Source organism: Malaya genurostris, chromosome 2 (genome assembly GCF_030247185.1).
Source record: "Malaya genurostris strain Urasoe2022 chromosome 2, Malgen_1.1, whole genome shotgun sequence".
NCBI classification, from domain to species: domain Eukaryota; kingdom Metazoa; phylum Arthropoda; class Insecta; order Diptera; family Culicidae; genus Malaya; species Malaya genurostris.
Window position 1 is genome coordinate 236761727 of NC_080571.1, and position 27221 is coordinate 236788947.

At 35.7% G+C, this 27221-nt stretch overlaps 3 protein-coding genes across 9 annotated transcripts in view; 1 reads left to right on the top strand and 2 right to left on the bottom strand.

Moving 5' to 3' along the window:
* Positions 1-27221, top strand: part of LOC131428220 (dedicator of cytokinesis protein 9) — a 250102-nt gene that overhangs the window by 207871 nt on the left and 15010 nt on the right. For all 7 annotated transcript variants that reach the window (XM_058591977.1, XM_058591978.1, XM_058591979.1 and 4 more), the window contains 3 exons: positions 7220-7336; positions 7414-7682; positions 22381-23212. In XM_058591977.1, the coding sequence (XP_058447960.1) occupies positions 7220-7336; positions 7414-7682; positions 22381-23212 (1218 nt within the window). The remainder of the gene's footprint in view (positions 1-7219; positions 7337-7413; positions 7683-22380; positions 23213-27221) is intronic.
* LOC131428222 (uncharacterized) lies at positions 7718-9565 on the bottom strand. The gene is made up of 5 exons (XM_058591982.1): positions 9454-9565; positions 8831-9357; positions 8317-8772; positions 8066-8260; positions 7718-8004 (listed from the first exon to the last, which is right to left on the bottom strand). The coding sequence occupies exons 2-5, from the start codon at positions 9337-9339 to the stop codon at positions 7794-7796; spliced, it is 1371 nt and encodes a 456-aa protein (XP_058447965.1). The 5' UTR covers positions 9340-9357; positions 9454-9565; the 3' UTR covers positions 7718-7793.
* LOC131428223 (UBX domain-containing protein 7) lies at positions 25048-26871 on the bottom strand. Its single transcript, XM_058591983.1, has 2 exons — positions 26493-26871; positions 25048-26441 (listed from the first exon to the last, which is right to left on the bottom strand). The coding sequence occupies exon 2, from the start codon at positions 26439-26441 to the stop codon at positions 25152-25154; it is 1290 nt and encodes a 429-aa protein (XP_058447966.1). The 5' UTR covers positions 26493-26871; the 3' UTR covers positions 25048-25151.

Below are 27221 nucleotides of genomic sequence, written 5' to 3' on the forward strand. Positions count from 1 at the left end.
ACAATGTTTTATCAAAACACGAAACTCGGTTTTTTCCACTTTTTAAACAAACTACAAAACGACTTTACTCCAACCTCGATAACTCAGCTGTTTCTGGTCGGATCGACTTAAAATTTTGACCCGTTTCAAGCAAAGGTTAGTACTCTAGAAAGACGTGATTACTGGTTTACTACGAGCGCCATCTCTGCTTTAGTCTCGGGACTTATTGACCCATGTTTCAATAAATTTCATTCAGTTAGCACTGTTGACTTAGCATCGTTAGCACGGGTTATCACCGTTGACTTTTAGCGTACCGAGGAAATTTGGCGCCCGGGGCAAAATAGCAAAATAGATTTTGATCCCCCATCGTTGGTTTTGTGACAGCCGAACTCCGTCTCCGGAAAGATGGCTAGGGTGAGTAAAGAAAAAGGTCCCAAGCATTGATTTTCCGCCCCCTAAAAACGTTGCGCCCGGGGCGAATGCCTCTTCGCCCGTCCCCCCTCCTTTAAGCCAACATTAAAAATACTGGGAATCTGACAGATTTTCCTCAAATACTTCTCTGCAGAATATTTCATGGTTGATGGACTATATATAATTCTTTCTTTGTTCAAATTTAATAGCATAGTGTTGAATGTTCTACGACACTCAATTCTTCCATGGCAATTTGCCGCAAAATAAATATTAGTTTTGTTAAACCATTTCTCTTGTTCTCGGTCTTCCCTCAAAATTACTATGCTTCCAGTGTAGCATAAACAAATTACATAGCCCAACGACAAATAACTTCTCAGAATCCAAAATTACCCACTTCGAACCGCAACGATTTGATACGCATCGGTGTGCTTCAAATTTATGACGCTAACGATAACCGATTCTGGAATATTGGACAGTAAGTTCCTTTTGAATTGCAGTTGTAACAACACATATGGAAACCAACGATGCTAGAAAGTAGTAGTGTCAATCTCGTAGATTGGCATTTTTCTCGGAAGCTCTCGCGGTGGAAAGCTTTTATTTTTTTGCTCGCCAAACAGTACTAGTTTCTGTAGTTCTCCGTTGATAAATTTTAATTTTTGTAGATTTCGTAGAAAAAATCCAATTTCCGTAGATTTTGTCTACGGATCCGTAGATCCGTCGAAAATGATCGAATCCGTAGATCTACGGAGATTTCCGTAGATCTGACATCGCTGGTCTTTTAGCTGGTCAGTCAGAATATTATAAGAAAAACTGACAGCCCATGGAGTGTTCTACTAGTGTTTATATATATATATATATATATATATATATATATATATATATATATATATATATATATATATATATATATATATATATATATATATATATATATATATATATATATATATATATATATATACATATATATATTTAGAAATATAGAAAAAATAGAAATTCAGTTTCCAGTTTCAGTTCTATTAGAGATCTTAAATATAAAAATTCCAGCTGCTAATGTCTTTTTTTCTCTAAAATATCTAAATTTAGATTACAAATTACATAAATTAGGGCATGATCAGAATCAGTTTTAAAATTTAAACATGAAAATTAAAACAAAAGAAACTGACAGCCCCAGCAGCATTTTACACGTGTTTCAAATAGACGTATACCACCAGGTTTAAATTTGACAGTAAAAATTTTTCCGATTGGCACATTGTCACAAAGCTGATTTACCGGTAGCGACACCTGCCAATGAAAAATGGAACCAAGAAAAGGAGGATTCTTTCCGAAATTTTTATATCGGCAGTAGTGATTTGCAACATCTTTATCGTTTATTCAATAGTACAAATAGATATCAGCAATAAAAGTACACTTGGAGTAGAAGAACATCGATTTCAAAGTGATTACTACTACTTTTTTTTTAGTGTAAACTACGATTAAACATGGAAAATCTTCAGAAATGTGTGAAATTGGGTAAGGTTAGGTTTTATTTTCGAATCAACATTTTTTTAAACTAGAACCAGTGCAATGTTGATTTCTCGAGTACTAGAATATATAGCGATCGAGTATTATTTATTTTGGATACTTTATTTGTTATTTCCAGGCATTTAAAAAATGGTATCAAATCAAGTTTATTGCTCTATTCTGAATAAACGGTAGATCTCGCACAATGAACTAAGATCAACATTACCACCTCAGAGTAAAAACTTTTTCTTCAACTTCTACTATGACTTTTCAAATGAATTTGCCCGTGTTCATAAAAAGCGCCTCTACATTTCAGTTTTGCGACAATATGCCAATAAATAAAACTATAACGGTAGGCAGGGGATACGTTTGTTTCAGTTACTGAATTTGCTCTTAGACTACTTTCCCTACTATAATGTTGGATGTTGTAAATCCCGAAGAGCACTATTTAAACATTCAACACTAAAAGAGACCTTGTCTCCGATTATTATTGCTTTCATATTGCGCATAGCTTGACTTATCGAGCAACTCTCACCATATATAAATCATCGAGCATTAGTAAAGATTAACTTACCATATTCGGAGAGATTCTGCTAAACACAAATGAAGACCATAGTGATCAGTACTGGCATATATTAAAAAATAAACGAATTTATTACCCAACTGAAGATTTGCATGTTCAACTTCCAACTTTTTTCCGGTTCGGCGGTTCAGTGCATGGAACGCAAATGTTTTAAAACGAGTTGTCGTATGTTCCAGTTCCAACCTAGATGGTTTCTTTGTGTCAGTAAGATCGTAGCACGTAGCCATGCAAAGGGTCTGTAGATTACTGATCGGCAGCGAAGTCTATCGAAATAGCTAAAATATTTTTAAAGCGAATGTAGAATCACTTTTCTGTCGTTTAAACAAATGTTCACAAGCTGCAACCGATAGAGAATGTTCTTCGTGAGTTCCAACAAGAGATCGATGGGACTCAGATGTTTTTTTTAAACAAAATAATGAATCAATGATTCCCGTTTTTTTCGTAATGTGATGTTACAGAAACATACGCTTATCCAGAAAAAAAAAATTCGGGGGAAGAATATCTAAAAACAATTCATGATATAGGGTAGACTGGGGCTACACCGGACACTTTTTGGAAAATAAAAAAAAACATCCATTATAACTAGGTTTTCCCAAATAGCTCATTAGGGTGATACAAAATTTCGATTTCAGCTCAGTCTGTATGGGAAAACTTATTTTTTACAAAAAAAAATCAGCTAGAGATCACCCTATACATTCTAAAATATAGATCATGTGTTATTTTCGTAGAGAATTTAACGAGGAACCGCGAAACAATCCGGCATTTGTAGAAAAAGTTATTAAAGGAAAACCAACCCAAGGTGGGAACAATGGCTCATTCCTTAATATATCTAGCAGCACTGCTACTAGTTATCGCAATATGGTGTGACTTTCTTTTAATGTGCTAAAGCGGTTGATCTGAGTTATTTGATGTCTGTACGATAGTTACTCAGCTTAGCATGTAAATTCTGTTAAAGTGACAAACCTTGTACCAAAATTTAATTTATGTTTTAATAAATTATTTTTTGTTTGCATCGTCCATATCTTCTAAATTATATATAACAGAGAGTTTATGCCTTCGACAAAGTTATTGGATATGAGTTTATATAAAGTTCTAAGCTAAGAAACTATCTTAACTAACAACTCAGATCAATCGTTATAGAACATTAAGGGCTGAGGACAGTACCGTAAAGTGGTAGGTTTTTTGCTATTTTCCCGTTTCAAATTAAATTTTCTTGGAAACGGTGCAGAATATAGGAAAACCCACCTGACAATGTCTTCGAAATATAGTTGAGAATATTCTGTGAAATTTTCAGAATGATTCATTGAGTTTAGCGGTCGTGTTGTATTTTTTTCTGAATGAAGAACTGCTGAAAATTGGAACGCTCGAAAATGCATACCTCTACTTGTTCATCGAATATCTCGGCTTTGAAGGCTTGTATCATAAATCTACCGTGACAAAGTCTAGATAATTTAGTTTAGATGCGATTAGTACATAAAAACATATATGTTATCGCGATAAAAATAAAGTCTTGTAGTTTTCTGTGAAACAAAGTCAGTTTCAATGCATCCACCATTTTTTTACGCTTTGGTTTCCTGATAGCATACTGAAAAAGGAGAGAGAAATAAAATGTGCTCGACAAGGTTGCCAAACACACAGATTCAATCTTTGTAAAAATTGAATATTTTTTCATTGTTCATTGGAATCCATGTAATGTCCAACCCATACGATAGATTAATGCGATAAAACCTCTCATCTAAATAATAAAATGTATGCTGGTAACCCGGTACAGTTTGCTCATATACGAGAGAGTACAAGAGAAATACGATGCGCAAAGGGAATTGAGCGAGCCACGTGGTCGATCTAAAACTCAACACGTGGCCATGTGTCCTCAGACCTAAAAAGAAAGTCACATCATATTAAGCGGCCCATACACCTCCTGTTTTCCTATTAACGATTAACTGAACTGAGCGTGTGTGGTGCCTATCTTCATGTTAGTTTCATCAGTTTTTTCATACACATTATTCTGATCAAAAGAAAACTGACGGGCTGAACGTATAACTGAAGAACTGATCAGTTAACCGGATAAAAACGGAACTCGAGAGCTTCAGTCCAAAAACCAGACGTTTGGCCGAATGAACTCTTCAGTCACTTCAGTTAATCGTTCAGCTCACGAGAAACTGTCCGGAAAACTGAGCGTGTACGGTGTATGGGCCGCTTCATACACTCAGAAAAATATTATGGTAACAGTTACTATATAGAGGGCCAACCTGACCATGCGAGTATAGTGGTTTTCAGCCGACTATTAAATCAGATGATTTCAACAATAGTCAAGTTCATGTTTACTATAAATGGTATCGGCTCTAGAATAGTAATATTGAACAGTATATTGTATGAATAACTAATACAATTGATATGGTTAGGCTAACCATGACCGAATCTTTATTTACATTGTAGTTCTCACTATAACCAGAGCCATGGTATTTTTGACATTTCACTTCTAGTTATTTCGAAACTAAAGGCAGTGGTTGATTCAACAATGCTGAAGATCAGCAAAACATGAACTAATGTTAAAAAGTTTTATGAATTTGAATTCTAGAAAAAGAACATCAAAATAGTTTCATTCAATTCTATTTTATTTTCGCATCAAATAAAATGATGATGTGCCTGGTAAAATATTGATTATCAACGTAGACACGGAGCAGCATTGCTTGGTTGCAACTGTTGATCCCAGGCTCTGTTCGGTGAAGTTTTTCCTGAAGCAGGAATGGGCAGCATGGAAGAAATTAATAGCCAAGTCCAGATGCAAACCTCAATACCCACCTGCCATATATTGTTATTTTTTCCGTCTGACTCGAGCGATTTGATTCCGGGAATCGGATGATGTTCGTCGTTTTCATCAATCGCTTAATGTTGTTTCTACAGCGACCGATAACGAATAATAAAAATTATAACGGACGTCGATTTCACTAGAAAACAGCCGTTACCGGCAAAATTGTTGAAAAATTTAATTTCAACGACGGAAACTAGTAAGGCTACAAAATTTACTCACCCACAACCTACAAGACCTTCCAAATTGCACAATATACATTTTTTTTAAATCAATCACTGAAGTGTTACGAAATTGTCTGCTGTATTGTAACTTTATATGACAATAACAAAGTACATCCGTTTATTGACAATTTGTATAGTCAGCACAAATGAAAAACATAGTCGGTTAAAAAACACTATACGATAATGTACTTACTACATAAATTCTGTTGATATGGACTACATGAATAGTGTTTTTAAACTTCATAATTTCTTTTAAACCATGTATCTATTTATGGTAACATTATTATACTGTGGACATATTTACATGGTAGCGATAACTATTTAGCTCCTCATATATATCAAGGCTCGAGAGCAATTTCACCTTACTAGGAATTGTGATTTTAACTATTTATTCTTATATTTGAGATGACTACTATTGTCAGGATGACAATGCCAGAAAAGTCATAAATACAAATAGTTTAGTCAAGTCGTAGTCTTTGTTGTCTAGTAATTTATACAATACAGATGGTGAATAGTCACATATCATGATTGTTGCTACTATTCAAGCGTATAGTTGAAATGACAATGGAAAACAGGCTACGGTTACTATGGTATTTTGCTCAGTGTACTTTTACTAGCAGCAGTGGTGCTAGATATAGCCATTGTTCGGTCCTTGTATCGGTTTTCCATTAATAACTTTTTCTACAAATGCCGGATTGTTTTGCGATCTTCCAAAGTTTTCTTCCTCGTCAAATTTCCTGCGAAAATATTACATGTTCTGATTTTTAGAGTTTATATGTTGATCTCCAGCTGATTATTTGTGTACAGTAAGTTTTCCCATACTAAATCCTATACAAACTTGAAACCTCGGACGCGGAAATGTTTCACAGATCGAGCTAAAATTTTGCATAGCTCTTATGGAACCCAAAAGGAACATAAAAAGTTTGGTGAAACGAGAAAATAAACCTTTTCATCAATTTCCCATACAACCTTGTCCCACCCTAGTCAGCATTCTTTATATATACTGAATGTTTTACAGAGCAACAGACAATATATATATATATATATATATATATATATATATATATATATATATATATATATATATATATATATATATATATATATATATATATATATATATATATATATATATATATATATATATATATATATATATATATATATATATATATATATATATATATATATATATATTAGTTCATTTTGGTAATGTAAAGTGTTAATTATTGGAATAAACAACATCTGATTACCATCACTCTCTAGATGGTACCGTTGGTTGGTACGTAAGTTGCATATGGTCAGCTTCTCAGCTCACACTTAAGTTCATGATTGCATTTTGTTTTCGACATCCATATCCTCTTGGGGGAGAAAATTCTTCTGCCGATCGGTCCAATGAAGATCAGTTTATGCAAAGCGGCAAATGTGTTTCATTCAACCTGAGCGTAATTTATCGTATAATGAGTAAAACTGTCATCGCTTTTACTGTCGATTTTCCCTACTGTATTGCGATTATTATTACCACTGTGCATTGAATATCGTATATTGTGCAATTGCAACGACAGATTATGAACGATAGCAAAAATGTGAGTTTCAAGAATAGCCCGTTTTTGTTAGAAACAATATTAATGTCATTTGATTAACTTCGATTAGCTCCAATTAAGATAAAAAATCTCAATTAAAAATCATCCTTCCGTTTTTTATTTGCAGAACAAACCAGTCCTGGTAGAGCCTATTGACTTCGAGGGGTTTATCATTAAAAACAAAACTCTCATTCAAAATGATCCCCAACGAGAGCTACTGTTATATCCCAGCGACGATGTGACGGTAAGTAGTCGGTTAACCGGCGTGCCGTTCCTATTCAAACTAGCCGAATATGCTAACGATTATTTTCCTTTCTACAGGAAGTGGTACTATCGAAAAAATTTCGAACCATTACCAGCAACATACCGAATTTTTCCAGAACTTCATCCAGCAGTAGCGATAGTACTAAAAGTACCAGCAATCCATCATCCAACGGAGCATGCATAAACGACAGTAGACCATCATCGCCCACCGTAAATGTACAGGGTCATTTGTTGACTCGCCAAGCCTTACATACCTACGAGTCCGCTAACCATGTGATACACTACAAATACAGTGCTTACGGAGGAACATATTTAGAGTTGCCACGGTGAGTAAGAATTCAAATTTTATTTGACAGTCCAACAATTTGAAAAATTAAAATTCAATATTATGTTTAATATATAATCAATATTCAATGACCTGATTGGTCGTAATGTAATTATAAACCCAAAGCTTCTTCCTCGATGTGCGCTGGACGCACACCAAATGTAAACAATAGAGTATCTCCTTGTAGATAATCTTCCGTGCGGTCGCAATTCAAGAAATGTGGTATGCCCCAGTTCGAATGTACCTCGAATTCGTGGGTAAGATGCTTCCTGAATGATTGCATTGTATCTTTCGGATGTACTATTTCTATGAAAATGTCAAACCTAGCATGGAAATCAATCCGTTAGGTTAAAAATTGAAGATATTTAATTTCACAAAGCATACCATCCTTTTGCACCATTCAACAGTTCAAGGTAGGTACTAATGTACTGCCCTTGCTCCTGGTGTCCGTTACAGTCAATACGGAATCTCCATGCAATGTTTTGCTGATCGTACATTACTTCGGAAAAAATAATAGCATCATTTTTCCTGTTTTCATGGAAGCGTTCAACTCGAAATGTAAACGTTTTAAAATCCAAACTGAAAACACATAATAGATGATCATAATGTAGATCGACGACTTGAGAATTACTAACCGTTTATGTTTGTTCGTAGCTAAATGTTTTGCACATTGTAATCCGTATAACATATCTGTCGGACGGGTACCGAACATTATTTGATACCCATACGATCCGGTTTTATTTCTTGCTGCTTCCAAACTAATAAGCCTTTGACACGCTTTCGATTCAGTTCCAATGCCGAAATCATCCAAAGCGTAATATTCTGCGAGAGGCTCTGGGGATGTTACAGTGTGCATTGAAAATCGATATTCATATCGCATGGGAGTTCCATCCACTAATTTCAAGAACAAGCTTATGAACTTTTCCTCCACTTCTTTGACACCGTATGGATGTACCGTCAACTCCCAAACATTACCATATTCATCATTCGCAACACATCGTTCTACGCCAGATCCATCTAGGACGATGTTTTTCGTGCGTACTTCGGAAAAAGCTGCGTTGGGTAAACGATATGTTGATCTAGGAGGCTCGCTACGGAAATAATTAAAAAGATATACATGCCGAAGAGTGCAGTTTTATAATGCCTTACCCCGGTAACGTGGGCAACACCTCGTCGATTTCACGTTCAACCGATTTGCGTTGACGCACTAATTCCCGCGGTACACCTTCTCGAATCAGTGCTTTGATGTTTTTCAATGCATCTTTTGACTGAAGTTCTTTTAATGTGTCAAGTGCATCAATTGTTTCCTTGCGCAAAACGTCCAAGCTTCTAACGGGATGTCGATAATGCGGTCCTTTTTTACCAAGGCAATTTCGACAAAAGCACTCGTTGCATTTTTCGCAATAATACTCTATGAGTGAACCGTCCTTGCAGCAGCTGTATAGCTCTTTTTGTTCAGAATATTCACTTAGTCGGCATGGACGACGACATTTCGGACAATCATTTTTTTCGGTTAACCAAGTCTTTATACATTCAAAGCATGTACTTTGGTTACATCTAGAACAAAAAACTGCCCATTTTAGAGTATCAAAACATATGATACAATTTTGATCTATGGAGCCAATTTCCTTTGGCAAAATAATGTCTGTGCATGACATGTTGTATATTGAACAAAACTGAAAAGAAAAAGGAAAATTGGAACGTGGAGCTGTATTTTTTTGGTTTTGTTCACGAAAATTAAGAATTTTTCTTTTTAAAATATTTTATATTACTTATACGTTCAGTGAACCGGATATTACTTCTCGCGCGAACTTTTAAAATAAAACCCGTTTGCTTTGTTTCCTACACACTTAATCAAGTTTCAACGTATTGCGCACGCTTACTTGTGGCTACACGCTTAAAAATAGTTACTCAAAAATGAGTAAGATCTCACTCATCCACAGAAAAAGTCGAACAACTCTAATTTAGAGTAACTCCAAAGTTACTCAAATTTGAGTTCTTCCACTGGAAACGATATTTGGGTAAAATCTACTCATTTACTGAGTAATACTTAATTTGTACGTGTACCAAAAATAGAGTAACTATCACTCAAATTTTGAGTGAAATTTTATTTCACATATACCAAATTTGCAAAAAAAAATTGCTCCTTTTCTGAGTGTATTGTATTAAAATATTAAGTAATTGAACTCAATACTATATCAAGTGGTGGTCGCTTGGAGTTGTGTGTCAATCGCAAATTAACATACATGTCAGTTATGCTCAGGCACCAATCATACACTTATTCCTCATAAATGACATTTGAGCATATTCGTTTCCATTCTAAAGCAAAACACGGAGTTTATCATTCCGGTTTTTGCAGACACAACACCGTTTGTGTTAAGCAACTCACCCTCGAAACACGCAATCTCACTAACAAAAAATACAACCTGTTGCTACAAATGGTTATTACAACTTTTAGACTGATCTTGCGAATAGTGACATAAAAACGAGTTCTTGCGTTAAACTCAAATTTAGAGTAGAAGTTACTCAATATCATTGATGATAACTACTCAATTTTTGACGTTTCCATGTATCATTTGAAAATGAGTAACTAGTACTCAAACTCTGAGTAACTTTTTCTAAGCGTGTACCCAAATTTGTGTCAAAAGTCACACAATTTCGCAAAAAAACCATACCTACCCAAAATGGAGCACAATGTATTACGCAATTTTGGGTAGATATGATTTTCTCAAAATTTGAGTGAACTTACTATCTTTTGTTGACATTTGTAAATGAGTGGAAAGTGCCCATTATTATTCGACCCAATGATGTTTAATTGAATCGCTCAAAAAACTTTTGACATAACTACGTTTTCAATCCCTTCATGCAATAGGAATTATATGTTTTACACTTGTCTTAGATTCGTGTTTTTTTAAAACTTGTATCCGAAACAGTTTTGTGTCTCTCGCCATTACCACAAACGGGACGTTGGAAATCTATTAATACTTCAACATGTTTTTTTTTTGCATTTTGTAAACAATAAAATTATTAAAAGAATACTGTAAACATGCAAAATAATGTACTTAATGTAATGTTTTTAAGTGATCACGAACATTTTAATCATTTTTCCAAGCCGATTTTCGATAATTACCGATTTCGCTCCTTGTACAAAGACTTGTGAGGGAACCGTGCTCAATGTTTAATAATCTAGAAAAAAAGGTTAACAAAACGAAACAGTCACTTGCTAATACCGAGAATTTAGGTGAATGTACTTACTGCCCATAATCTCTGCAATCTGTAATTAAAAGATTATATCAATAGTAATCAGTTACAAAACGATTCTCGAAGCCATTTAGTACAATACTTTTTATTCATATGCTTGGAATTTAATATTGACGCAATTGTCAAAGAATATGAAAATCATTGAGAAAACATAATAACATCAATACTGCGACACTTCAAACTGACATGTTATGACATTGATCTAAGTCATAACGTTACACACTTTAGTCTTATGTTCAAAGCATCCGATAACAAAATGTCCACACTTGAATGACACTCGCACGTGTCATATGACGACACACATCATATTTATGCGTTAAACTTTGAAAAAAAAGGAGCGTACTTGATTTGTTATTGCAACTAGAAACATGTAGAGAAACACTTTTGAAAAAAGTGTTGATTTTTAGGAGTGCATGACTAACCGGAAGTCGCTCACTTGTACGCGGCGGGCAGATTTCCCCCCAGATGGTTAGTATTTCGGCAAAAGTCTGGCAACAATGCAACAACCGTTTTCGGCAGAGAATTTCGCCTAGCGGTTATTAACGGTTCTGTTTCTGTCGGATTCTTGCCATACAAGATTGGCAGAACCGTTTTGAATCGGTTCTACATTTTTAGCGTCTTGGTTTTATTTTTTCAATAAAAAGTACATATGTTATGAAAGTTACTTCCCTTCAAATTTTGAAAAATGTTATTGCCAATAACATTGCTTTCTCACTTCCAAACATACCCATATTTCAATCTCATTTACCTCGTCTTAAGATTTGTTTTTTATATGTACATGCGGGATTGACAAATATCAAATGAAGTCGAATGAGAAAAAAGGAAAAAAAGGAAGAGAGAATTAAACAAGACACGTTACGGTGAGATAATGACATAATTTCGCCTGGACAATGTTACCAGACGTTCAAAAACTTCACAAACGTTCAAATCGAAACAAGCGATCAACAGTTAATATATATTTTTTATTGCTTGGTTACTTGTATATTTTAATTTGTTCAATGGATGTTCTTAGTCATACAAGAACTTCAGTGAAAACAGGTCTTGAAATCTATGAGAGCAATCCGCAGCTTATATTAATGTAGTTCATAGTCTTGGTTGAAATAATATTTCGAGTTACATACGCAATACTCTTTCACATCTGTCATTGCATTCAGAGATTTTGGACGATGAACAAGATTATCTATATATTGCACAACGCTAAGCCTAAAACGTATTACTACAATCCGAAATGCCACAATTACAATGAGAAGCTGTGACACTCATTCAAAGATATTGTTCGCGGTTTTGTGATCTCCAGTAGAAGGGAAATCGAGGCCATATATTTAACTGAGGCGATCTTTTCGTCTCTTAAAGCAGTAAATACTTGTACCATTATGCCACTTAGTATTTTAAAAGAAGAAACCTTCGCAGCGGAGAGAAGAGATTTTTTTATTTATATTTTTCAACTGACCGAAACGTAACTAAGGTTACTGGTAATTGTTGTTCTAAGAACAACAATCTACTAATCTGTGTTGCCAGTTTCAACATATTTTCAAGTGATTTCGTTTTGACATTACCAGTTACTGAGGGGTAGTTAAATTTGCGATACAGTTTTGATAGTCGAGTGGCAGGTCGTGCCGTCGGATACGCCCTTGCGCATTTTTCGTGAAATTGGCTGGTTTATGCGACTTAGACAAATTTTCGTGTAGATTTATCGTCTCATTTACTATTTCCAGTAGTAAAAGGTTTGGAAACTAGAGATGGGCAACACAGTTCATTTAAAAGAACCGTTCAGTGATTCAGAGTTCTTTTGAAAGAACTAGTTTTCCAGAGCCGTTCGTTCGTTATATTCATAGTTAGTTTGTTTGTTCAAAGCCTAAACAAGAACTAACTTTTGTAAGCTTAAGCGAGGAAAAAAGGTCCCTCGAAGTAGAACTAAGGTTTCGTGATGAAACTTTCTTATTAGTACCGTTCTTGAAAAAAGGTTGAGCGAGCTCAAAAAACAAAAAAAGATCCCTCGACTTTGAACTGAGGAACTACCGTTCTCGGAAAAAGAACTATAGCTCGTTCATTCTTTCAAAAGAACTAGTTCTTTTGAACCGTTCGCGAACGAATTGCCCATCTCTATTGGAAACCATCTAAAATAAAGAAAAAAAATAGTTTCGCCTTTCCTTACAAGCAATTGAAGTATCACCCTTTTTGTTGGTATGGAACACGGATGGCGAAACTTACGTAAACAACGGGAAAGACAGTTTCGCCCTTTTTAGTTCTTTGTGTTACTAAGATTGAGATTTTTGTAGAATCCGAATTTTTAGGCAAAATTGTAGGATTTTGAAGCATTTATGGGCTGGAGAGAGAAACTCGATTTGTTTACTTTTGTAAGATTCGTCCTTCTTTGAAAAACAGCTGATCTGTCAAATATCCCATTTCCCAGTGAACTTTGTCGACCCGCATCGGTCCGATCATCGGACCGATTGAGCATGATATGGGTCCGATCGTAGCGTTTCTATCGGGCCGTCATCGGACAATTTTGCACCATTTGCATCAACCGCGTCAACCTTCGAACAAGCGAAACGCATCTACGCATTGGGCTAACGTAAGCCCGATATATGACTAGCGTCGGCCAGCGTCGTGCTCCTTATTTCGACTCTTCTTTCTATTGTTTTTATATTTTTATTTTACATTTATAATAAAATTAATAAAAATATATTTTGATACTATTTAGCTACTTTTTATTAATGTTTTCATGAGACATTTTAATTAAATATTTAAATAATATTACTAATTGTTACATATTTTTGAACTATGTATAAATCTTATGAATTCAATATTAAATTTAGTTAACGATGGTCAATGCTGATTCCGATGATACTAATAATCAAACATAAAAATGGAAATCACAAGCATGCCTCCGGTGACTTACCAGGTTTTGCAAGATTGGATGATAGGATATAAAAGTTATATATATATATATATATATATATATATATATATATATATATATATATATATATATATATATATATATATATATATATATATATATATATATATATATATATATATATATATATATATATATATATATATATATCTTATAGCCACAAAATTCTCGTTAATAATAGTGGAGGTCGTATTAGATATTCAAGTTTTCGTTAACACTAGATTGTCCAAAAATTTCTGTTTGCCAATATTTGTCATTAAAAAGCAGTCAAAACGATTGCTGTCTTAAGCAATCTAACTAGTATTAAGGTCATCGTCCAGGTACCATGCGCTCGGTGATTTTAGGAAATTTTCGATGGTAATTTTGAAGAATTAGACAAAACCAAAAACATAAAGCCCTTTCAAAAGCTTTTATCTATCTGCATTGCAAAAATGTCTGGAATATTCGGAGGATTTTCCGAGTCTTATCAAAAATAGCTCTGAAAAAATGAGTTTTTTGTGATCTTCCACAATTATTTGAAAAAATAATTCGATGGTATGAATATTTTTTTCAAATAAATATTATGCTGGATATAAGGATCACATCCGGACACATTTTTGGAAAACCTTTTCACGCTTTTCATGGAAAATCAACGAATTTCATATTACCGATTTCGTTAAAATTTTTGAAATTCTTTGATTTTCTATGAAAAGCGTGAAAAGGTTTTCCAAAAATGTGTCCGAATGTGATCCTTGTATCCAGCATAATATTTATTTTAAAAAAATATTCATACCATCGAATTATTTTTTCAAATAATTGTGGAAGATCACAAAAAACTCATTTTTTCAGAGCTATTTTTGATAAGACTCGGAAAATCCTCCGAATTTTTCAGCCATTTTTGCCCTGCAGATAGATAACAGCTTTTGAAAGGTCTGTATGTTTTTGGTTTCGGCAAATTTTTCAAAATTTCCATCAAAAATTTCCTAAAACCACCCGCTCGCATGGTACTTGGACAATGGCCTTAAACATCAACTACATTCAAAATAAAAACAATTATGGATATTAATGATCAAAGATACTTTTGCATGCGTCCAACCAACACATTGTACGTTACCGACAACCGTTTTCATCTTCTCTCTTCGAATACAAACGATTATTTGGCTGACTCAAACATTCATAAAATTCCAAAAGGAGTTTTATCAGCTTCCGTTTAGCTGATTATGTTTATATAATTGTAGAATTGTTTTATAGGAAGCCCCCATTAAGAGGCGCAACTAATAACTTTTCACTGATTAAATATTTAAAGCACACTAATTTCTTTAAGCTAGACCACATAACTACTCAAATCAATTTTATTGTATTACAAAAATATCTTTCAATTGTCGGAAAACATAGTATTAAAGCATTCTCCAAGAGTAATTTCGAGGCGTTTGGTTTCACGTAGTGTTTCGTTCCACCTATTTATATTTTTAGAATCTTTTTACGTGATTGTAACAAACCTTCATGTCTAGAACATATGATTTAGCTGGAGCATTTAAGTTTTATAGACATGCTATCCATTGTAAATCCAATCGTAAGAACACTGAGCAACTCACGCACAAATTCTTCCATAAATAAATGAATATCCGGAGGTTTGCCAGATCCATGAAACACAGCAACTGGTAGAACCTCCGGGAACTCTTTAAGTTTCAAAAGTATTGGCCAGAATGAGCTACCGTAACTTGTTGTCAGTGGTATTCCATCAATTCCGAATTGAAGGTGATAGCTATTTTTATATATAAGTTCGCATGAATGTTTGTTCAATATATGAGACAGCATTTTCGTTATACCAAAATAACAAAATTCCCCATGTTCCAATCTCTGAACCGCCACATCCACAAGTTTTGCATTGGTTTTCAATGCTTTTATTGTTTTAGCCAACTGTGGAAAATGATGTTGTTTTAACCACGCAAGTAAATTGTTAGTCGCTCTTTCTGATATGTTGAACTCCAAATGCCAACTAACAATTTTTTTGCCAATATCATCGGTTTCAGGATTACTGGAGTTTACATCGGTGAAAGTTTCTTCATCTGTGGCGAATCTCATCCACTCATTCGAAATCCAAGTACTCAGTATTGGTGTCGGTGAATTCTGACGGAATAAAATTATGTTAATCATGCAAATCCTGATGTTCAATATTTGAACGAATTTACTGATTTGTTGCTCCTGCTGCTCTATATTCTCGTTGAAGCTCATCTCGATCCCTTCGATTAGCAGTCCAACGTGACATGTTCGAATTCCTTGGATTCTTCAAAAATTGGGGAAAAAATGCACAACTAAAACAATGCTATAATGGGACTATTTGAATGACAACAGAAAAGTATTATCAAACCACTAGGTGGATTAAGAAGAGACAGTGACGTAAGTGACGTACCGAGGATAATGAGCGCCTGAGGCAAACGAAAAATTTGCCGCCCGTCTGCCATCCCGCTCGACGTTTTTAAACATACAAACTCCTCAGTCGAAATGACTTTACTGGTCCGTTTTTGTTCAAATCGAAGATTGTTTTGCCACCCTCAAAAATGTTGGGTCCGGGGCGACCGCCTTCTTGCCCCCCCCCCTTAAGTCCGTTACTGAGAAGAGATTTGGCGTCGTCACTTTATATGACGATTTAAAATAGTCACCGCTTATCACATTATAATTCCGAAACCGGAAGTCGAAACCAAATAAAATCAAATTATGATTCCGAATCAGATGCAACAACCGATTCCAGTTGAAATCGATTGTTGCATCTGATTCGGAATCCATTTGGAAATCATAATGAATTCATCAAATTCCAGACAAGTTAACTGGGGATCAGAGCTGCCAAGAAAGACGAAGACGGTATCTAATGAAAAACTCTTTCGTATAGTCGATCGTTAAATAAAAGTTAATATATCTAAAAAAACATCTAATGCGTTCGAAAGTACACTATATTATCTAAGGATTCTCCGAAAATGATAGTAAAAGGAGCGATGTAAGATTGAATAAAAATGAATGAATGGTTGAATAGAGGACCTTACACGATCATTAAAAGTGTCATTACTAGCAGTTATGATGAAATCTCTATGCAAAATTGGAATGTTATTACTTAATAATGACATTACCTTCTTTCCGTGTAAGGGCTCCTAATGAAAGCAATATAAATGATTATATACATTACCTGTACTGTATGTTATTAATTTTGACAATGATTCACAGGAAGTTCGTGGTAATTTTTTTAGATTTTTCACTGTTCCTTTTCTCATTTCCTGCAAATTGGAAAACATTGAGTTGATGCAGAAAATTGTCCCCTCTCGTCATGTACATACGACATACGATAACCATATATACCTAACGACGAGTCCCAAATGAGTGAATTAGAGATGGGCAATTCGCTCCTGAGCTGTTCCAGTGAATCGAATCTTTAAAGTGAGCTGACAGCTCACAGCTCTTTTTAAAAGAACCGCAGCTCACCAGTTCACCGCACTGGTAAGGTGGAAACAAGTTATACGAGCTGAACGGATCTTCGGCTCTTGAAGAGCGAGTTCTAAATGAGAAGAAATGTGTGCTTTCATACGTTCTACCAAATGTGCATCTATCCTTCTTTAACAGATTGAATGAGCCATTGTCAATAAGAAATCTTACCTCTCACTCAGTAGGCTAAGGTACATTCAGGGATGCCAACAAATGTAACATAATAATGACACAAATTAGTTCGCATAGCATTGTTCTTTAAGCATTAATGATTTTGATCATGCATATGAAAGAAAAACGGAGTAAGAGAAACGGCGCAAGAAATACGGTGCAAGAAAAACGGCGATCAAAACTAACCTTCAGTTCATTCTAAATGAGCTGATGAGCTGATGCATTGAATCGATTCACTTTAGTGAGCTGATCGGTTCGGAGCTGCTCACCGGTATGAGCTGTTTCGCACATCTCTAGAGTGAATCGGATGCAGCAGGCAGCAGAATCGTCACACAAAAAACTGCTTAATTCTGGACTTCTTCACAATCAATAACAGCGAATGCTTCCAATTCGCTGGTATGGTAACGATGAAAATAACATGATGTGGAAAATTTAGTCAAACGCGACAGAGAAAGAATTTTTCGAATATAGAGCAACGCAAAAACAAATTACTCTTTCTCTTTTGCTCTAACGAGTTACAATGTAAACGTCAAACTTTTTTTAAAACGCAAATGCAACTCGCCCGCCCTATTTGCACGACGGGCGAATTTACTGGTTTTGCACGCTCTTTGAACATAACGCATGGTTTGAGTCGCGATTACTCAAATTCATAAACAGGAACGATATCTCGGTTAATTTTTCAAAAGGGCGTATAAGCAAGTGACAGTTTCTCTTTGTTTACTTTCTCTTCTATTAATTATCAAGCAGTTTTCACGTTTATCACTCAACTCTTTGCATGAAATGACACCCGAAACTTTCGACTTTCAAACAGAATAGTGGTATCAAAGAAAATCTTTTTAATCACATCACAATAATCGAAAGAGAGAGTGATTAAAGAGAAACTGTCTCTTGCTTATACGCCATTTTGAAAAATTAACCGAGATATGTAAAAATTTGATTGAAGTAAACTCGTTGCCATGAGTTCTCGCATTTATTCATACATTAGAGTAAGCGTTGAGTTTTTAAACATTTGAGTGAAAAAAATACTTCTTGCAGTTCAGAGCGTTTTCATTGTCGGAATATTCTTATCGAAATAAAGAATGTAAGAATACGTCGTTTTACATTGCCATTTCTAGATCCGGTTTTGAAAACATGAATCAACGTCAATCATCGATGTTTTGTGGTTTCAATTATGCTTAGTGAAAAGCCCAACATAAGTATATCAAAATAATTCAATTTTGACTCCAAACCGTTCAAAAGGAAACGGTTTTGAATCACTATTTTGCGCATTGAAAAGAAAGAAGAATAACTTTGTATATGAAAATAACGAAGAAAAGTTTCTTCATTTTGAGAGCAAGGAACTCAAATTTTGAGTTGAACTTACTCAAATTTTGAACAAAATATTGTTTTCTTATCTTGAGTAAAAATTACTCAAGTTTTGACAATTTCGTCCCTTAACTCAAAAATGAGTAGATGGGTAGTAACGGTTTAGAGTACGTGCACTTTTAATGAATTTGAGTGATGTGTCAATCAATTTTGAGTTATGTTCAATGAGGGTGTGGAAGCAATATGGAAATATGCACTCTTATCAGCCGCTACCTAATTTTGGGTCGAAACCTACCCAAAATCAACTAAAGTGCATCTCCGCATTGTTAGGCAGAGATGCCAGGTCAAGACAAACCTGTTGATTTCTTATATAGTGCTGCAGACATTGTTTGTTGCAGACTTTTGAAAATCGAGTTATTCGCAAACTTTTGTCAAATTTTACAGACTTTAAATTGTCCTTTTTTTTCACCACGTATTAGCGTGTCATACTGCTTAGAGAAATTGAAGCCTGCAGACATTTTTTTTCGAATTCACTGTCTTTTGCAACCCTGTCTGAAGATATTGGAATTTTTTACATGGCATAAGGTAAAGAATGATGATCTCGATATTTAGGTAAATATAAGATTATCCAAAATGTTGTTATGCCAACTTTGGCAATTGTCGCTACCTATTTTGCACCATTAAGTCAAAGTTTAGGTAGATAACGACCAAACCAATGAATTAATTAAGGGAGAGTGTTCGGTTACCGGCACCCTTTTATTTTAAGCTCATAACTTCTGACTTAGTGCACATTATGCGGACTTCTATACATCAATCGAAAGCTAAAGTCCCTAGCTAACAACTGAATAAGAAAGTAAGTTGATTCCATTGATTGATAAAACCTTATTATCAATTTAGTAAAGTGATAAAATTTGGCTATTTCAAAAAAAGGTGTTCGGTTACCGGCACCACAAGATATTTCGGAAAAATATAAGTAAAGAATGCAATTATTCAAAGAAAAACAGGAATTTATACTTTTCGGAAACGTTTTTGACCAAAGTCTACAATGTCTGATGGTGACTTCGCGTTGGCTTTCTTGGCCGATGATTTGGATGATGTCTCCTTTGATGTTGATTTGGCCGGTCTTCCACGTTTTTTTTCTTAACCTGAGCATCTGCTGTATGAGCAGCTAGATGTTTGGTCAAAACTTTTGCTTGCTTTGTCTCGACAGTAGCCAGCATATCACTGACATTTTTTCACGATTTGTCGAAAAAAATGGGGTGCCGGCAACCGAAATCGGTAGACATTTTGAAAATGACAAAACAAATCTTTGGTTGTGAAAATTTTGATAACATCCGGTATTCAATCACAAAATAGACCAATTTCACTTCATAAATATTCAATTCACTCACCTTTCCGATTGATGATCTTCAATTTATGAAGCTATAAAAAAAGTCAGAAAAAACTTTTGTGTTGATTTTCACGCAATTAAAATTTGTTTTGAACGCAGCAAAAAGTACAAACGTTTGTTTGCTTCGGTATTCGGCACAAAAACAATGTGCTGCTATTACACATACACACATGACATTTGTCGTAATGACGCTCTCTACTTTTTGTCAAAAGTTACGGTGGGGTGCCGTCTATTTTTTAAGAGAAATCACTCATTGTCGAGCTCTTCTATACGCTACCCAAAATACAATCAAAATTATACTCAAACTTTGGATTGATCGTAAGAAATGGGTAGTGTGCTTTGTTATGTCCTAACACTTTAGGCTAACTAACATTAACCTAAATTTTGAGGTCATCACTCGTTACCTAACATTGGGGAGATGCACTGTAGTTGATTTTGGGTAGATTTAAACCTAAAATGAGGTAGCAGCTGGTAAAAGTGACCTTACGAAATGTTCATTATTCTTGATAGTTACCACATTTCACAGTAAGGAGAGTTTATATCGCACGTCTAGAAAAAACGAAGGGTATCGTTATGGAATGAAGTCCACAAAACCGTCTATCAATGCTACCTGTATGATTATTTTAAGGGTTTCGTTCCAAAAGTACTTGAAATTTAAGTTTAAAAAAGGCAGGTGGGTAATGTTAGATAAGTATTTTGATTGACGTGGATACGAAGAATTTCCTCTGATTCGATGCAGGTGTAATGAACAATAAAATATTGGACACTTGTTATGACGCTACTTGCACATGCTGAAGTAACCAAACCAATACACACAATGCATTTTTCTCGAACGCGAAGCAGCTGAATTTTTAGTTTCTTTGCGCTTGTTTGGTGCAAAGAACGATTCACTAAACTGATTATTTTCAGTTCAGTTGAACTATTTTTATAGTACTTTTACAAACATTTATAGCTCTTGGAGAGGCTGGTTTGTAGATGTTTGTCCATTGTTGTTCACTTTTCGGTGTATTCGGATTGTGAGTATTAGTTCAGTTCCAGAATTCTATAACTAAATTCTTGATCTGGATTCCGAGCTTGAATATTGCAACTAAATTCTGAGCCAGCCTGAATTTAATTCTTAAATTCAGTTCCAATTCCTGAATTCTGGTACAGAATTCAGGTTTTGGTAAAGATACATGAATGATGGCAAAAAAACTCAACAAGTGTAAACCTTTTTTTTCCAAAACCTATCGCAATGAAGTCTTAGTTTTCCTAATCAGTTAAAAGTGTATTTATTGCGATATATTTATGAGCGACCAATGTAAGCATTTATTAATTTAGGTTGAGCTATTGTATATTAGTTATGCAAAAGATGGGAAGGTGGGCTGCAGAGGATGAGAAATTATGTGTTGCAAGCTATTGAACAATGATGCTTCATAATAATAAAAAAATAACATATTCCAGTATAACGGACGTGTTTTGTCTCCTTTATTAGTGAAGCCAAAAATGTCCACATCGCTTCACTCGTATATACCACTACTCTTTTTTTATCAAATGGTTACTTCTACATATAGTATAGACATTGCTATTGTTCAGTAATGTTGTAGATAACAATATCCTTCACATTTTTCTCGCATACTATGTTTAGGTGAGTAAAATACTCTCAAAAAAGTGATAATCAAATTATCGTATTTTTTTCTTTCAACAAAACACAAACATAAAAGCTCTCGTGGGGTGCATTTAACATATACCCCAGGCCAACTTTAAAAGGTCATAGCTCAGCCGGTTAAGTGAATTAAAAATAATGTTCTAGTGTAAATGAAAACCCATTGAATAGATTGAATTATCGTTAAGGTTGATCATGGTTATAGTAAACTGTAACCAAATAACGGCGGTTTGAAGTAGCGCTGAAGTATACATCTGCCCCACGAGAGCGTTCTAGGAATAGTATTAGATAACAGCGTAGTCTATGATACTCAAATCGTCCTTTTCAGGACCACTAAGAACAGTCCCTATAATCAATGTAAAGAGCTTATTCAGAAATTTTGAAACATCAGTGATAAAAATGTTATTATATTATGTCTGACATTTCCTACTTCTATATCTATAGATTTTATGGCTTTTATATACCATATAACTTAGGTTAATTTATACCGAATCGCGCTCAAACAATGTACTTTTTGTAAGTATATTATCTACAACTTTTCTCGATTACAGAACGTCTCCGTCTGACGAATTGAAAGAAGAACTGTATGAAATCGACACTGATCACGATCGGATGGATGAACAGATGACACGTTCCCAGGCAGATACGATCACTAAACAGGGTTATCTAATGAAAGGACCGGAAACAAACTCGGATCGTATGTTTGCCCACATCGGTTCGAAGTCCTTCAAACGACGTTATTGCTATCTTCGGCAGGAGATCGACGGAACCTACATACTAGAGTTACACAAAGACGAGAAACAAGTTGAGGCAAAAACAACTATTGTTATGGATTTTTGCACTGAAGTGATAACAAACCCGAAAAAGGGACGGTACTGCTTCGAACTTAAAATGAATGCTGGCCAACATAAATCCTTCACGTTGGCGGCCGACGATGAGACTGATATGGAGGATTGGCTCAAAAAGATTTCCTCTGTGATTCAACAAAACAAACTGCAAGATGATAAGCGGGCTGCTTCATTAGAGAGAGCCCCACCTCCCAGTCCGAGCACCATGATGTACGGTACTTTAAAGGGTCTAGAACAGAGTATGAACCCCCAGTTAATGAAATATGGCCGAGAAACGGATATGTCAATTGCTCAGGCAAGAAAAGAAAATCGTCGAAGGCTGTTTGGTGCTTCACAACAACATCATGCACACGCCGCTACTGCTAAACTGTCTAGCAACAAGGCAGAGATCGTCGAACCATACCAAGAACAGTTCGGTCAGAGGATTATCGTGAAATGTGATTCTTTGAAGTTTAGGCTACAGGCACCGTTAGAAGGAAGCGGATCATCGAATGGGACTATTGCGAACGGGGATAGCGATATGTCATTGTGCCAGGTAAATATGAATAAAAACGTGTTACACAATTTATTTTTTGGTTTAGAGCAGTTCTTGATCCTTAAATGCGCAATGTTTTTCTAAAACTTCTAAGATTAAAACATTTTTAGGCGTTTTATCAAAACCACAAAAATGAAAAATCTACCTTGTACATCTAAGGGTTAAAAACTAATTTTTTTTTTGTTTCGATTATAGAGGTTTTAACCTTAAGGTCATTCGCCTCTTCGGGCCAGAAAAACTGTCTGACCCTATGTGCGGGGTTGGGAATCGAACCCAGGTGGGCTGCGTGATCGACTTACCCATTACGCTACACCCGTCCCCAATTACTGCAGCACTAATCTGCAATTCGCTGGACAGTCCAGCGCAGCGACGTTGCCGAGCGACGTTAGTTGAACTGCCATTTCCTATACATAAACTGATAGAATCATGTTACTTTATACATATTTTGTTGTCTTGTTTATGTACCACGTGCTTCAACATAAATGTATACATTGTCTTGCCTCCACTATCGAAGAATATCGCTTTCTGTATGCGCTTTAAGTTGATAATGTATGTTTAGGAATCAATGGGTTTGACACTGAACGTTATAAGGGAGTGAATTTTCGTACAATTATGAGTGATTAATATATCGCATGACAGTCTACATACCATTGGTGCACAGTGAACTTCTCTGGAGCAACATAATCAGGCAAGAGAGACGTCGCTTCCGATTTTTTTCTGCATGCACAATATTGAATTATTGTCACGATGCGAAAGTCCCTGTTATAAAAGTCGCGCAAAGCAGCAAACGAACCGTCAAACCAAAGATAATTTTAAAAAATGTGGTTCGTTCCCGGTACCTTCTGAAATGACCGCACTCATCGCTTGGTGGAGCGCGAGATTAATTGCATTGTTATCATTTCAACCAAAGTGTGCCATAAAATCTCAATATATATACAAATATATACACGGTTTGACATTTGCATTATGAATGTATGATGGGAGCTCAGCAGTGCAACCAATTTATCACCATTGGTGCCAGTTTCACGGAGGACCGTAGATGTGCGCCAAAAAAAAGATCGTGACTGTCATGTCTGGAAATTCGTTTGTGGTCAAACGTTGAACCAAATGTCCAAAGTAAACAAATATTAATTGCTGAAAAATTCGAAAAGAATATCGTTATCAAGACATAAAAAAATAACTCAGGTTCAGGAATTTAATCAAATGAAATGTGAAATAAACGATTTTGCTTAATATAAACAAAGAGCAAAACCACCCAACAGCGCGAGTTCAATGCGGGAACTAAAAATTAGGTAAAACACGTTCAACCACAAGTTGAATAGAAAGAACTGAATCGTTGAGTAGAGCCAATTTGCTGTTGAGTACTTTTTTTACATCGGACCATATGGAAACAACATCGACCTTTTTACTTAATGTTACGTTCCTGCACACAACCGCTCTATTGGGTGAAAAGTATATAAAATTAAGTAGTTTTTTGGCAGCATGTACTGAATGTTTGCTTAAAATCGCTTCGAACAAAAAGATCGACCAGGCCCCAGTTTGACGTATTTTCTTTTCGCATGACTATATGATTAAATTATTTCATTTTCCACTCCAACACTGCTCGTAATACATAATGCAAACTTCACATTCGATCGAAATACAGGATCGGGATTAATGGCTCATTTCCACCGATTAAAGAAGGTTTGCAATGTTCGAGCTGTGTTTGGGGGATAGTTTTCACAATTTATGTTCAATCTTAGTCTACATTATAGCATTTTGAATTCAGCGAATGCACCTAGAATATGTTGGCAGTAATCATGTGTCGTCAAAGAAAAAACACCAAAATCAACATATCGTGTTTGTCCATTAATAATTTATTGGTTCAGATACTAAAACTTATTCTCTAGATTTTGCTCCCCAGGGAGTCTCAGGTGTTTGCAATAGAAGAATTTGTGGTTTAATCGTCGACCGTAACGTGAATCACAGCATTAGGATGAATCTTTAGTTCCAGCAACGTCCTACTTCCATCCAACGATGCCAAATCAGTTTTGATAGCTGGACAGAAGAACCGGACTGATTTTCCTTTGTGGTCTGCAAACCGAGCAGTGAACTTGCTCATCAATTTCGCTTTCGTGTGATCCACAGTTCGGGAGCTACGGAAAAACAAACGCTCGGTAATATCTCCTGGCATTTTCAGCATAATACGCGTCTTCTCAGCCGCAGGAAGCGATGCTTCCTCGTCGGAGCTAAGAACTGGAGAGCTGGGCGTTTCGGTCGGTACCGAGGCTTGTTTTGTAGCGTTCTTTGAAGTAGGCGTATCCGGTTCCATGTCGCTTTCACTGTCGGTAATTTCTTGAAATTCTTCCTCTTCATCATCTGGAACCCAAATAGGTTTCCCCGATGTGGATGGCTTGGAACCGTTTGCATTGCCCTGCTGCGAGGTTGATGGGCGCATTAGACTGGAATCGACGAAAGAAACCTCCTTTCCGTTAGGTGATTTGTTGTCGATCAGAAAATTTTTCAAGGTGGATAGAAATTTACTTGGTTCTATGTCACAAGTTGAAAATTGTTGTACCTCTTCGCCAGTCCGTGGATCTATCATTCCGATGTAGGGTTCACTATTTACTTTGTAAAATGTTTTGAACTTGGCCCCGTCTGTTGTTTTGTTAGACGTCTGCCAAAAGATGAGATGAATTCGGAGAAAATCTTTTAGCTTTGCATCCGACCACAGATCCCGGTTCAGTATTTGGCAAGTAAAGTTCAAATCATCCTGAAGGTTTACTAGAATCCATTTGTCTACACTTTTTCCATGTCGTTGAGCCATATCGAAATTGCCAGAGAAAAGTATTTCAAATGGTGGCATAAACAATGCTTCTAATCGAGTAATTTTCTTTGATGACGGTCCTTGCCCTTGCATGAGCATTTGTTCCTGCAGTTTACCTTCAAGTTCGAAATTCCGAAATGGAACCTCCGTGATTGTGGCACCTCGTCGCTTTAATCTGCCACGGCTTGTTTCGGACGGAGGCAGCAAAATTTCTGTTTTCCTTGGTATCGGGGCTCGTACATTATCTTCGTCATCTTCCACCACAACCGGAGGCTCCGGATTTAGAATACCTTCCGGATTCTCGAAAAACGCATTGATAGCTCCTTCTACATTACCGTTATAGGCGGACAAGAGAGAGGATGCCTGTTCCGTTTTGAGTCCAGTAATTTCAGACAATGATTTTACGTTCTCCTCAGCAGACATCTGTAAACTAAAGGCTGTGAAAAACAGACACTGTCGCAAATTTTAACTAACCTTGTGGCATGCAGTTTTGAGTAATTTACCGCCGGCGGGAGAGCCACTAGCCACTGGCAGCGCACAGCATACAGGTCTTCAGAATAACCGCATCAGAAGCAGCAAACGAGAATATGACAAAATAATTTTCCAAACGTTTTCGCAGTCAGCCAGCAAAATGAAAGAAAAACGACGCGAGAATGCTGTTTGATGATTTAAACAACCAAACTTTTCAGTATTCTGTTCAATTCACGAATAGTGATGTTTGCACGAATCTGTTTTGTAACTCTTTATTTCATTTTAAACTGATTTGGATTAAATAAAAACCTTTTGCAAATGGATTAAACGAAGCAAAACAAGAATCCTAATCGAACGCGAAATGACTTCTGCTAGCGGTTTTGACGTTTGCAAAGTTTTCGCTCGCTGGGGTGTTCATTTTATTCTCTCTCTCTTCGTTATGTTATTTCTCTCGCGTGCTCATTCACATAGAACCATGGCGAAGAGAGGATGCATCATGAATTTCGCCACGAAGGGAAAATTTGAATTTGTTTTCAAATTTCTCTGCACGTGAACTTGATTGAAGTATGACTCCCAATGAATGCTGAGTTATTTTTTTCGCGCCTTGCTTGTATTGGCCAAACAGGGATGCTTAACAGGCATAAAGCATGATTGCATTCTATTGCCGCGACGTGACTTGGACATTACGGTTGACACGAATATTTCGTTCATTGTTTTATCATATTAAGATGC